Below are 13,767 nucleotides of genomic sequence, written 5' to 3'. Positions count from 1 at the left end.
GGTAAAGCAAAAATTCGATCTTCTCCTGTTAGGCAAAGACCACAAGACGACTCGGATTGTCGCCAGATTCTGCGCACAGATCTGTAGGCGCAGACCATCCCCCAATTCAATCTAGTTTGTTAAGAAAATTCCCAAACCCGGATCCACGGGCGACTTTGGGTCATTTCTCTAAGGTAGTCTATTTTAAAGTTTTTATGTGTTTATATGCCTATTGCACTTTTAAACTTAAAATATATTGTTGTATATGTTTGTTTTGCTATTGGGATTTTGGTTCCATTTGTGTTTCTCAAGCTGGTCTCTGACCGTAATAAATTTCATGTTTCATACAGTGCTGTGCAATCTATCCTTGGCTGTGCTAGAAATAATATTGTGAAGGATAAAGATAAGATCTCAACACTGCTGTAGACTGATTGCTATTTAATGACACCAAGGAGAATTTCTGAGCGATTTAGGACATTTTTCAAGGGCACATTTCAAGTGCACCGGACAAGAATTATTATTGGTGGTATTTTATCTCAAACACTGAAATTAGGGATAGCAGAAACTGGCTCTCGTTGGCAGTCAAATTTGGGCAGCTGAATCATGTTGCCTTCAGCCCATGTAGCTAAATCAATTATAGCTAAATCAATTAAACTTTCCAAAGAAGTCCAATTTGTCTGCAACACTACAGAACTAGAAGAAAACTAGAGGAGGGTGTTTAAAAAGAGCCCCTTTAACAAACCCAAAGCACACAGAGTTCACTATTAACAGAACATCCATATTTACCACCTGCAAAAAACAATCCTGTTGTTGCATTATTCTATTCCGCTGAATGGGAGTAATTTTAAATCTTACAAGTACAGTACGTTCTCAACTATGTCAACAAAAAGAAAGCCATCATCGCTGAGCTTTTGCTTCGTTACACCAGAGTCCATTTTGGAGGAATAAAAGGCTTTTCTTATCTAACTGGGATAATATTGACTTTACAACAATCAAGTTTAACTTAACACTTCAGAAAAACGGGACACAGCATGTGATTCAATATGCCAGCTTAGAAGGTCCATATGGCTGGTGTTCTCGTGGAAATTCACTGTTATCATGTTAAATTAGCTTGAAAAACACTTAGCACAAGTACTTTGATAATCAATCAAGGGATGTTCAAAGTATTTTTTTCAATTCAAGTCAGGGAAAAGGGACATGAGGATATCTGGAAAGCAATGTCCCGCTTTTACCCAGGTGGGTTATCCCTGTGATACTTACAGCAGAAGCGACAACTTGCTACTGGCCAGAGGGTTATTTATACAAGAACTTTAATCCTGCCCTTCTATCATGCAAATATTACTCAGGGAACCTTACAATAGTTAAGATCACAATTTCAAAGCAAAACAGCAACAATAAGTAGAGAGAAACATAACATAAAAACAGTGGTAAAAGGTAGTTTATAAAACTATCCCCCCAAAAGCTTTCTCTAACAGGTGCTAGAGCCACAAGTAGGACCACCCCCACTCTAATAATAATAATAATAATAATAATAATAATAATAAAGGTAAAGGGACCCCTGACCATTAGGCCCAGTTGTGACCGACTCTGGGGTTGCGGCGCTCATCTCGCTTTATTGGCCAAGGGAGCCGGTGTACAGCTTCCGGGTCATGTGGCCAGCATGGCTAAGCCGCTTCTGGCAAACCAGAGCAGTGCACGGAAACACCGTTCATCTTCCCACCAGAGCGGTACCTATTTATCTACTTGCACTTTGACGTGCTTTCGAACTGCTAGGTTGGCAGAAGCAGGGACCGAGCAATGGGAGCTCACCCCGTCGCGGGGATTCGAACCGCTGACCTTCTGATCAGCAAGTTCTAGGCTCTGTGGTTTAACCCACAGCGCCACCCGCGTCACATAATAAAATAATAATAATAATAATAATAATAATAACCTCATCCTAATAATACTACTGATAATAATAACGGGAAGACAACACAAGTTTTCATCTGTTTTAGTGCCTCTTAGGTAAATCTATGATTAAAATGTGTGGGTTGCTGGTTGCTTTTTTTGAAGAAAGTTACTGTTTTATAGCACCTGATTCTTCCTTTCTTTTCACCAACCCCCCCTGTCATTATTTTGCTGCGGCCTCCCTCTTCTCTCGCACCTTGAGCAGTCAAAAGGGACAGTGACTGTGCCAAAGAAGGATAGAACTTTCTTTATGTATGCTACAACAGCAGCAAGAATACTCATCGCAAAGTATTGGAAGACGCAAGATTTACCCACTCTGGAAGAATGGCAGATGAAACTGATTGACTGTATGGGATTGGCAGAAATGACTGGCAGAATCCGTGACCAGGGAGAAGAGTCGGCAGAAGAAGATTGGAAAAAATTTAAGGACTACTTACAGAAATATTGTAAAATTAAGGAATGTTGAATGATGCTGGATTGAAATTGAGTGGTTTCTAGCTGTAATGGTATAAAGGAACATGAAAAAATGGTTGGATAGAAAATAAGGTGTTTTTATAAGCTGTAATGCTTTGAGTTAAGGATTTGCTGAACAAATAATTTGAAATAGAATACAAGAAGGTGAGGTATGAGGAGGTCAGAGAAATATGTTATTGAAAACTACGTATTATGAACTATATGTCTTTTTAATTTTTTTGTTTGTTTTTTGTTTGCATAAAAAATTTGAAAACTTTAATAAATATCTTTTTTAAAAAAAAGGGACAGTGACTGGTCTGTAGAGCAGGGGCCCCAATGTGACCTTCCAGACCTGCTTGGACCAGAACTCCCATCAGAGCCAGCCATCATGGCTAATGACCAGAGGGGATGAGAACTGTAGCCCACCAACATCCACGCAGCCTCCACTCGGCTCACACAAGGCAGTCATCAGCTTTGGCAGGTTGCACTTGTGCGGAAAATGCAGTTGTCTGCATCCAGCAAAACACCCAACACCCTGCTGGGAGCTGAGCATAGTGGGGGAGAAGGATAGTAATGGCGGACAAGTCCTTGTTCAAGGAAGTCGGTCTGTCCTCACTGGTCTTCTCCTCAAGGTCGCCTTGGACAGAGCTTAGCTTGCAAATACAGTGGTACCTTGGGTCTCAAACACCTTTGTTCTCAAACACCGAAAACCCGGAAGTAAGTGTTCCGGTTTCCAAACGTTTTTCAGAAGCCGAACGTCCTATGCGGCTGTTGTTTATTGTTTCAGAGGCACCTGCACCAATCAGAATCTGCGCCTTGGTTTTCGAATATTTCGGAAGTCAGACGGACTTCCGGAACAGATTTAAGTTTGCCGCTTATGTTTTTGCTATTTATTTTGCGTATTTGTTTTTGAGGCTTTTTTTGGTTCATTTGTTTTTGTGACTGTGTGGAACCCAGTTCAGCTACTGATTGATTGATGGTGTGACTGCGGAAATGGATAAAAGCCCCCCCCCCCATCCAAACAATGACTATCATCAGTGCAGGTAAGAAAAAAATAATAATTTTAATTTCTATCATCTACAAAACTGTCTTATTTATTTTACAGTACAGCACATTGATTATTGCTTTCATTTTATGGATCAATGTCTCGTTAGATAGTAAAATTCATGTTAAATTGCTGTTTTAGGAGTTCTTTTTAAAAGTCTGGAATGGATTAATCCATTTCACATTACTTTCTATGGGAAAGTGCTCCTTGGTTTTGGAATGGACTTCTGGAACGGATTAAGTTTGAGAACCAAGGTACCACTGTAATGGCTTATGGCAAAGGCCCACTGCCCTACGACTCAAGTTATCCTTGTAGTGCAGCTTTGCTCATGCAAGTGAAGTCATTGCCCAAGACTGACTTCCCAGGATGCACCTCTTCTCTCTGATTCCAACCACCTTCCTCTCCAACTATGAGTCATGCCAAGGCCCCTTACGGGATGCATCTATCAAAGACTTGGATCTCCAACAATATCATTTGAACTAGGAACTTGCCTGGAAACAGACAGACTCTGAGCTGGTAAGTGGTCATCCAAGTTTTTAGTACAAATATTCAAGCATAGAAAACAACTCAACCCTTTCAACCCAGCTGACTGTTGATATGTCTGGCAGGATGTGGGTGGCGCTGTGGGTTAAACCACAGAGCCTAGGGCTTGCCGTTCAGGAGGTCAGCGGTTTGAATCCCCTTGACGGGGTGAGCTCCCATTGCTCGGTCCCTGCTCCTGCCAACCTAGCAGTTCGAAAGCACACCAGTGCAAGTAGATAAATAGGTACGGTAAACAGCGTTTCCATGTGCTGTTCTGGTTTCGCCAGAAGCGGCTTAGTCATGCTGGCCACATGACCTGGAAGCTGTCTGCGGACAAACGCCAACTCCCTCGGCATATAGAGCAAGAAGGTGAGTGCATAACTCCAGAGTAGTCCGCGACTGGACTTAACTGTCAGGGGTACCTTTAAGCTTGCTGATACCACTTTCATGGGCTTAGATGGTACTGTTTTTGGCTACAAAAAGATCCACACTCAGAGTTTGCTATTTTTATATAGAATTCCAGGATTACTATTTTTTTTTAATGCATGCATATCAGGCAAATACGGTGTTCTTTAAAATCGTATGACGTTAGCAGCCAGCTATCTTTCTTTGTAGTATTAAGTAGGTTATGCTGACTCACCGACGCAAGGTGCCTAAAATATATGCAAAGGTGCAGTCGTCCAGGAGGAAGATGAAAAACTAGATAGAAGAAGCTACTGCACAGTTTCACAACTAAGATTCCTTGGGTTGTTTCTTTTCATATACTCCTGGGGAAACAGAGGCCTAGTGCTGAGGGCACTTTTGAACTCAGAACTTTCTAGACAGGCTACTTGCAAGACTGGCTGGTTATGTCCAGAATCTGTAACATGTGATTGGTACTAAAAAAAGTTAGTTCGCAAAAATGAACTGCTTCCTTTCTGAGCGAGTCCCCAATTTTTCAGAGCCAATCTGTTGTTTTTTCCCCCCCTCAATTTATTTGTTTCATTTGGACAAACTATCCTATGTTTGATACACATTCTGTACATTCAGATCCACAAAGACTGAAAATTAAAATCATCATCTTTGATAAACAATGCCCTACACACATATTGACAAACATCAGCAAACCTAAGGAAGGCGCTTCTGCAATTCACATTCAATTAAGATATATTGCTAAATCTGCTTACCATATACTTTCAGCTTTAGACTCTTACAGAAAATATAAGCCGGGAACCAGAAAAATATGGATTAGCTACTGCAGGCCCCATGGCCAAATCTGATTACCTGCTGGCTCCTCTGTTGCAATTTCAGAAACAAGAGGGGCGTGTGGAAGTAATGGTATCCCTGATAAATGGAGCTTGCTAGCAGTCTACTTTGGATGGCCAGAGCCCAAACACATTTCTCTCCCTCAGTGCAGATCAGGAACGAAAGAAAAATAATCTTTAGAAAATTGTTCTTTAATATTTAAGTTTTAGATTATAGCTTGCCATTTGAATTTTTCTTATGCTTTTTATGGTAGCATCCTACAATGGCTTGTATTAGAACTTGTCCCAATTTTTATTCCAGCTTCCTCCTACAGTATTCCAAGAATCATCTTATAGGAAAATTGTACAAAATGGCTACCCAGTAGCCATTTCCCTCCCATGATGTCCAAAATAAGTAAAATTTTCATTACAAGGAATAATAAAAACATAAATTTCATTCTTTGTTGAGAAAGAGCATGTCTTTGCAATAATTTTCAACATAAAAACTTTTGGTTACATCATGCCCACACGCTGTAAATTCAGGTTTTCTAAACCTAGTTTTTCCACCAAAAAAACTAGGCTACAACTGCTTTTATAAAAAAAAAATTAGGCATCTATAAGATCTTTTGAGTGCTGGTGTATTTTTTTCTGAAATCATCATCATTTTATTGAGCTCTGTGTAAAATTTCAAAGAGTTCTGATCATTGGTTATGGAGGAAAAAATAAAATGTACACAAGTGAATCTTGTACCGAGGGTCTCAAGAGGGACAGACAACGCAGATTTAACGAAACTTTGAAGTGCTATAAAATTAAAACCGTTTGAGATAGAGGGGGGACATTTAAGGGGGGTTCTTTCAACCATAAGGGAAGAGTGTACACCAAATTTCATCAACATCCAAGATGGAGGGTGACCAGACCTCGTTGAAATGACGTGGAATGACCCACTAAATACTTAATGCACAACTCTTCTGAGAATTAACTGCCCCTGTTTCCACCCTGAGCCACAGTGCCATACACAGGCGATCCGTCAGCCTCTTCATAGCCCACTGCAGAAAATGAGGACGCTGCAACCCTAAATGAGGAAAATGCAACTCTACCCAAATATTTTTGTTTGAAAAGACAAGGAGATACCCTGGGTCAGAACTATCTATTTTGTCCCCTTAATGCTGATTTTTCAGAAGGAAGAGGATTACTAGTACAACTACCAAAACAAAATCATATTTAATGTTCACCCTTAAAGAAAGAAAAAGTGAACTACACTGGTAGCTCTGGATGCGAATGGGATCCGTTCCAGAGTCCCATTCGCATCCAGAAGCGAACACAACCTGCGTCCGCGTGTCACGATTCGCCGCTTCTGCGCATGACGTCATTTTGACCGTCTGCGCATGCGCAAGCGGCAAAACCCGGAAGTAACATGCTCCGTTACTTCCGGGTCGCCGCAGCGCACAACCAGAAAATACTTATCCCGAAGCTACTTCAACCCAAGTTATGACTGTACAAGATCGCACGTCTCTTTATTGTGAAGTCTTACAGAAAAAAATTAACTTGCTCTCTTTACAATCCTCTTCAGTCAGAAAAATAAAAAATAGAAATTACAGTTTTGTGAGTGCTTTTTAATGTGTGGTTAAAAGGAGTAACTCTTTACACTTACAAATTATAACCTCTATAAGGAAAGCTGTTCTGAAGCCATAAATTAAACCAAGCATTGCCAAGCTAAAATTACGCTCACTTTGAAGTTTCCCACTTGCTAATATAAAGACTTTTCAGGCCCCACGAATAGACTCGTGGAAACTGCAGCGCTGAAATTTATTAGGGAACGACCCTCAGCTTTGCTATCACATATAATCCAAAACAGTCCAGTTGCTTGAGAAATCTCAAAAACAGGGCAATTATTCTTCTCTACTGTGCAAAATGTAACCCAAAATTGTTAAGGCACCCTCCATAACATCCAGAACGCCTCAATCTGAGTGTATGTACAATTTAGGAACACACAGAGGAGGGGAATCTGGCCCTCCAGATGTTCTTGGACTACAATTCCCATCATCCTTCATGCTGCCTGGGACTGATGGGAATTGGAGTCCAATGACTACTGGCTACATCTTCCCCATCCCTGAACTACTGCGGGGATCCACATTTTTGGGATGCCCTTTGCGCTGAGACAAAATCTATGGTTACCATCAGCCAGCCCTGTCTCAGCTCTCAGGCCTGGCATCATGCAGAGCTTTCAAATCACTCAGAAGCAGCAACATTTCTTGCTGTTTTCCAAATAATCTCAGACTCTGGTGAGCGGAGAGATAACTACCTTCACCGGCGTCTTTCAAGGCTCAAGACGTGCATTTGAGGACCCTTTGGTGCCAAAATGAGACATGGGCCGAGAGCAGAGTGGATAAAAATCAATGATTTATTTTTTAAAAATGGATTTCTTTGATTTAAATTGGATTTTTAAAATAAGATGATTTTGGAGGGGAAATCCTTCTAAAGGTAGTTTTCTATTTAAGTCACATTATAAGTCATCAGGAAAGAAGGATTTGTTTTAAGTTTTTCATGTGTGCTAAAACTCTAAGTTTTTTTTTTTAAAAAATTGTTTAACCACATCAGTTAACAAACATGGATACATATGCTATGTTATTGTTTTAGTTAAAAAAATTGTTTAAATGATTATTTTTCTCCTTCCAGTAAACTACAGCAGAAAAGTGGTCCAAATATAAACAGATAACTTAGTAAACCTCACAATAATTTCATAATTATCGATCTATGCATTTCTAGTAGTATAACCAAATCAGTAATTTTTGATAGAACCGTAAAAGCTACTCTGAAAATTTATTATTCCAAAAACGAAACTTTCATCTGGTTGTAAATATTAAGATTATAGCAGCAAGAATGAGTCTTTTGGTAAAAAAAAGATTTAAACCAAGTCATACCGGCTAGTGATTTAAACCAAGTCTTACTGACTAGTGATTTAAATCATGATTTTAAACGATTTGATTTAAATCAAATCCACCCTGGCCGGGAACGAGGCATTTCTGCACCTACCCATCAAAATGTGGGCTGCAAAAAATCACTTCACAATAAAGTAGCGTTCCAGCACAGAGCGACACTCGTGGACTCAAATATTGAGAACCAGGAAGTCCATTGCTACTTTGGGCTTTGATTTGGAAGTGACGCTTCCAGTAGCTACCCGGAACTATATCCAGAAAAGCAAAGTTCATCTGCTTTTACACACACACACACACACACACACACACACACACACACACACACAATGTCTGTATTGCTAGTTAATTCTGAACAACTACCGAAAGTTGTTGCTCCCATTCCTCCAATGACATGCCTGAAACAAGAGGTCAAAACTCGTACCCAGTACATCCTAATAAAGAAGCATTCAGAACACAGTTCCCTCCCAGGCTCCTGGCAGAGTTCCAGGAAACTGATGTGATGCGCAGTCTGGCAGATCTCAGTCCTACACAAAGCCTTTCTGCCATCAAGCTGATTTATTCCAGCAGAACCTTGCAGAAGTCTCTTAGCCTCCATCACAAGTGCTCAGGCTGAAGTTTTCTAAATGTGCTTTTGACTCTCAGGTCATGCAGCAGGGAAACACAAGTTGTTCATAATGTTTTGTTCTTTCGGAACATGCTGCATTTTTTGTCATTTAGGGGTAGCTACGTGGGGAAATGAGCTGGAACACAGCAAAGCCTAGGGCACATCTATATAGCACTTTGTTCCTTTAACATATCAGGCAATTTCTATGCATATATTTCTGAAAACGTTTTCAGAAATCTCCTAACGTCCTGGAATATTTAGCTGCCTTTTCTGAAAATTTGTTTCACAATGGCACTTTGGGTCAATGTTTTTACAAGTTGCTACGTTAAATGTTGGAAACCTCCCTTAATTTTAAGGCAGCCAGGGCAGTGTTAGAAACTGCAATAGAAAAGCTATTTGCCACAAGGCTCCTGGGTTGTGAGTGCCAAAACAAAGTGTATAGTTGCACACATATATTCAGCAACACTTTATACTTTTTGAAAAGCATGAACTAAAATGCGCTACTCTGCAGATCAGCTGATTTGTGCAGCAGAGCAGCACCAAAAGACATGCAAATCAGCTGATTCATGAGGCAGCGCAGCAGAAAAAAAATACACATGGCAACCACTGGCAACCATAATGTATATTTTGGCCACAGGAAGACACTATATAATGCCTGAAAATAGAAGGGGCAGTTTTAAAGTAATAGCTTCTGCAGCCAAACATTTATCATCACTTTTATGAACGTGCACACACACACATACACATCTTCTCTTACTACACCAGTACACCATTCTACTAAGAACTGTTTTGGTGACTGATCACAAACTATGCACTAAGATCTCCCAGGTTAACTTACTATTTAAAAAGCCAACTTTTGACAGACCTGCCCGTAGCTACAATGAGTTACCTATTTATAGTCCAGTCCTGCATCTTAATGGGTCAGGCAGGTGGCATGAATGTTTGCTTGACACAAAACGTCCTTCACAGGAGAAATGTGCAGATGTGATGCTGCATGCTGGGCGAGTTAATATTCTGCACAAGGACATTTAATTCAGACTTCCTGGAAGTCACAATGAAGAAAGAGGAGCTTCGGCTTAAGTAGTTCTGTGATGGAATAAATCCAAATGAATGAGCTAACTCACAGCAAATCCTCAGTCACAGTGATCTCTTTAAACCATTTCTGGTGAAGCTGAACCTGTAGAATGCACTTGCTTTAGCACAAGCTTGAGACTCACTTCCCAGATCCGTGAAACAGAGACCCCATGAATGAAAAGTGCAGACTTCTAGATAAACCTATCCATTGTGCATCTATATGGCTAAAGCGAGAAGCTCTGTAAGAGGCGTATATCACTTCAAAACTAACGTGGGGCTTGGTCCTCAGCTTTCCATCCCATAGTTTAGCACAGTGATGAAGACTGTGTTACCTGTGCTCTCTTGAGCGTTCCACGCAGGAGTGGTCAACTAGCTGTGCAGCAAGACTTTTCAAACAAGTTGGCTCTCAACCCTTGTGAAGCAAAACAAAGCACCCAGCCATTCTTAGAAAACCATTTTTTTAAAAAAATAATAATATCCTGCTTCCTTTGCATTATTTCCCTTTGAGCTTTGTCTGAAGTGGGTTGTTTTGGCATTTCAACTATTTAGCTGAGTAAGGGTAATTGTGGGTCACAGTGAATCAGAACCAGAAAAAAGTTTGAAATTCATCCCATTTTGATTACATTGTGCCTCAGACAACTCAGCTTATTATAACAGCAGATATCTTAGAATCTGAGCCCTTTAACTTGCTTAAAGGTGTTAAACTTGGGATAGATTTGTGCTCCAAGATATTCTGCAGAAAACTTAACTGAAATAGAGCATCTATACCAAGAGAACTTACCATTTCATTCCATGTTTCTGTCCCTGCCTGCCCTAAATAGAACAGATTGCAGGCAGCTGCGATTGCAAAACTGCTGCAGGCCACATGAACTGAGAGGCATTAATAAAAGCTTGTAAAGATCTCCAGAACTTTATAGAGCCAACCAAGTTTTCTAGGCAACAGATGTGACCTCAAAAGCAACCCCGGTAAAAGTCACCAGAGCCAAGCTTTTAGTGGCTACTGAGTATCTGATACCCCAGACCCACACTTTTTTCAAGAAGCTCAGAGTATCTTACACCTGGTTCCCAGATAATCTCGTATATACGGTGAGGCCAGAGCAAGCCAAGACCAGGTGCTCAGCTTCAGCCTTCAGGGTATTCCAGATAAGGTGCAACTGGTGTTTTATTACGGCACAGAAGCAATCTGGACAGATTGCACATTGCTGGGATAGCACATATTGGCAAGCAGCAGCACTATGAGCCATCAACACAAATGTTGCTGTTCTTTGTCGTTGTCCTGTAACTGCAAGTGCCAAGCCAAGAAACTGCCCATCTGGTTGCACCTTGAAGCAACCGCCATAGCTGAAGATTTGGGCATGATGGGGTTTTTTCCATTAAAAATGAGGAAAATGCATGTCCAAGATACAAGGTCATAGAGAGAGCCCCGGAAGATCGAACCATCTACAGTAGACCCACATCCTGTTGTCACAATGGATGCCTGTGATAAACAGGGGAGACCTCATGGTCTCCAAACCATGGACCTATCTCCTCCATTGCATCTGAATGCATTTGTCTTAAGAATTAGCATACTCCTGCATAGCAAACACAACTTGGTATCTCACATCTCCTGTGTGTGTTTCCTTCCTCCTCTCCAGTCACCTGAAGCAGCGGTTACGGAGGTTTCATTACTCAAAAGGAACATCTGAGCTAGATTTGGGTCCTGATTTCAAAGATACTAATTCTCCCTATCTATGCATAGTTGTTTTTTTAAAAAATCCCCTAGCTGGAGTTGTCTAAAGCTAATGTAATGAGAGAGTGGTGGGATGTAACATGGGGAGATCTCTAGGGAAAGGTAACTGAAAATACCCAACACTATTTGGGTAGCAGAAGGAATGAACCAAGATTAAGCACAGCAAGGCCAAAATGTGTCCTATTGGAATAGAACGATTTGGAAGGGAAGATTTAGTGGCAAAGATGGATACTCCTGCTATTAGCATTTAAGTGACAGTTTCCCAGCATAAGTACTGAGGCTCTTACATATACATTTATTCCCAGGGCTGGGGATTTTCTTCTAAGTAAACATGCATTGTGCAATACTCAGAAAATCAAATCATATTATTTCCCCCTTACAGCTGCTGCTGCTACTGCTGCACCAGAATTTGTTTTTTATTTAGGTGCAATGAAAGCACAGGTGTGTTTTGAATTCAGATGGCATATTTTTAGGGTTTAATTAGAAACACATCAGGACCTGCATATAGTTTACTGCTCCACCCGCTACTGCCCTATTTTGACTCTTGGCTCAGAGAACAGCCTGGTTAGAGTCTCCTTCATGAATGCAGTCACTTGTGGGACTCAGTCTGTATAGGAGACAGAACTCAAGGGAAGTACAGGCTGCCGTTCTCACACTACTTTTTCCACAGTTCCACTGCCATCCCCAGCACCACACTCATGTAAGTGAAATATGTCACCTGGCTATACATTAACAGGAATATACACCTCTGCAAATCTGGAAACCTATCACGATTCACTAGAAAGTTACTTTCCCTTCTGCATATACGGTACTTCACATGGCAGAGCAGGCTCTGCAAAGAACCACATTGAAAACAACACAACTGTCCTGGAATATTAGCTAGGTGCCCACAGCTTCAGAAAGGTGTGCAGACCCAGCTGTCTATCACAGCCTTTGAGCATTACATTTGCAGCCCAATTCTAAGCAAGTTTCCTCTTAAGCTCAAGTGAGTTCAGTGATGCTTTCTCTCAAGCTACCGGGCACCTTGATGTAGCCTTCATATCATTTTCACCAGAAGGAGACTAGACGAATGCACACTCTCTCATTCTGTGAATTCATTCCACTTTGGGGTAACCCGGGTGTTTTCCCCCCATGTCTGGTGCAAGAACCCTTGGAGCTGGGTTACAGACCTTTGAGTTACAGACCTTTGCGGCGGCCCTAGCCTGGCCGGGGGCCACGCAGGACCATTGCAAGGATACAAATGCGGTTTGTTTGCACACTCGGACTGGCAACACCCCGCGCGTGGCCTTCCTTCGGGGGAGGGCGGAGGAGGAGGAGGAAGAGGCGCGCGCGACATTGCAGAGGCGGGCCGAGGGAGCCGCTGCGCCGCATGGCGCGGGCCGCTTCTTCATCCCTTGCGCGCCCGCGGCCAAAGCGCGGAAGCGGCGCTGCCCGTGGCTCGACCCCAGCCCTCCCTCCCCCCGCCCCTGGACTTGCCTGGCTGGGGTCGGTGGCCTTGAAGACGTGGCAAGCCATCGGGGACTCGGGGTCGTCGGGCTGCGCTTTGATCAGGTAGGCGAAGTAGGTGAGGTCGTGGCTGTTGTGGATGAAGCGCGCGATGTGCTGCGCCTTGTGCTCGAAGATGAAGACGGCCGGGTTGGCGGCGCTGCTGGCCGACGGGATGCAGCGCAGGTTGGGCGAGCCCAGCAGCAGCAGCACCTCGCGGGCGGGCACCGCGCTGGGCTCCTGCTTCTGGCTGCGCCGACGGATCTCGGCCACCAGCCAAGGCAGCATGGGCAGCGTGGTGCGCCGGTCCAGGCACGACCAGCCCACGTACCACAGCCTGAAGCGCTTCTCCCCCGACGGCGCCTTGCCGACGCCTTGCAGCGGGTCGGCGGGGGGCTCCAGGGGGTGAGAGAACGCCCCGTCCGAGCTCGCCTTCTCCATGAGGCCAGCAGGAGCGCCCGCCAAAGGCGTCCTCGGTTTCCTTTGCGGCGGCGTCCGAAGAAAGAGCGCAGCCTTGTGCGGCCCTCGGAAAGCAGGTCACCTGCAGCTCAGCGCGGCTCCCGGGCGAGGAAACGTGCCGCAAGGGGACATCTCATGCCCTGCCGCAAGCAGCGAGGCAGCACGTCGGGGCGGCGGACTCTTCGCGCATGGATCCCGGTGCCGCGATCCCTCGGAGGTGCTGCAGGGCTCCGGGGCGCGACCCTCTCCCAGCACCCGCCGCGCTCCTGCGGGTCTCGCCTGGAGCTGCGCGACGGCCGTCCGCGCCCGCC

At 43.3% G+C, this 13,767-nt stretch overlaps 1 protein-coding gene across 5 annotated transcripts in view; it reads right to left on the bottom strand.

The window, feature by feature from the left end:
* TBC1D4 (TBC1 domain family member 4) overlaps positions 1-13,767 on the bottom strand; it is a 93,821-nt gene extending 80,054 nt beyond the window's left edge. Inside the window, exon 1 of one of the 5 annotated variants that reach the window (XM_053384667.1) lies at positions 12,989-13,767. In XM_053384667.1, coding sequence (XP_053240642.1) covers positions 12,989-13,438 — 450 coding nt within the window. In that variant the 5' untranslated portion in view covers positions 13,439-13,767. The remainder of the gene's footprint in view (positions 1-12,988) is intronic. The other 4 variants (XM_053384663.1, XM_053384664.1, XM_053384665.1 and 1 more) reach the window with 4 other exon arrangements.

The sequence above is a fragment of the Podarcis raffonei genome, chromosome 4 (genome assembly GCF_027172205.1).
Source record: "Podarcis raffonei isolate rPodRaf1 chromosome 4, rPodRaf1.pri, whole genome shotgun sequence".
Taxonomy (NCBI): Eukaryota; Metazoa; Chordata; class Lepidosauria; order Squamata; family Lacertidae; genus Podarcis; species Podarcis raffonei.
Note: the sequence above shows the minus strand (reverse complement) of the source record. Positions and strands in the feature narration are given on the sequence as shown.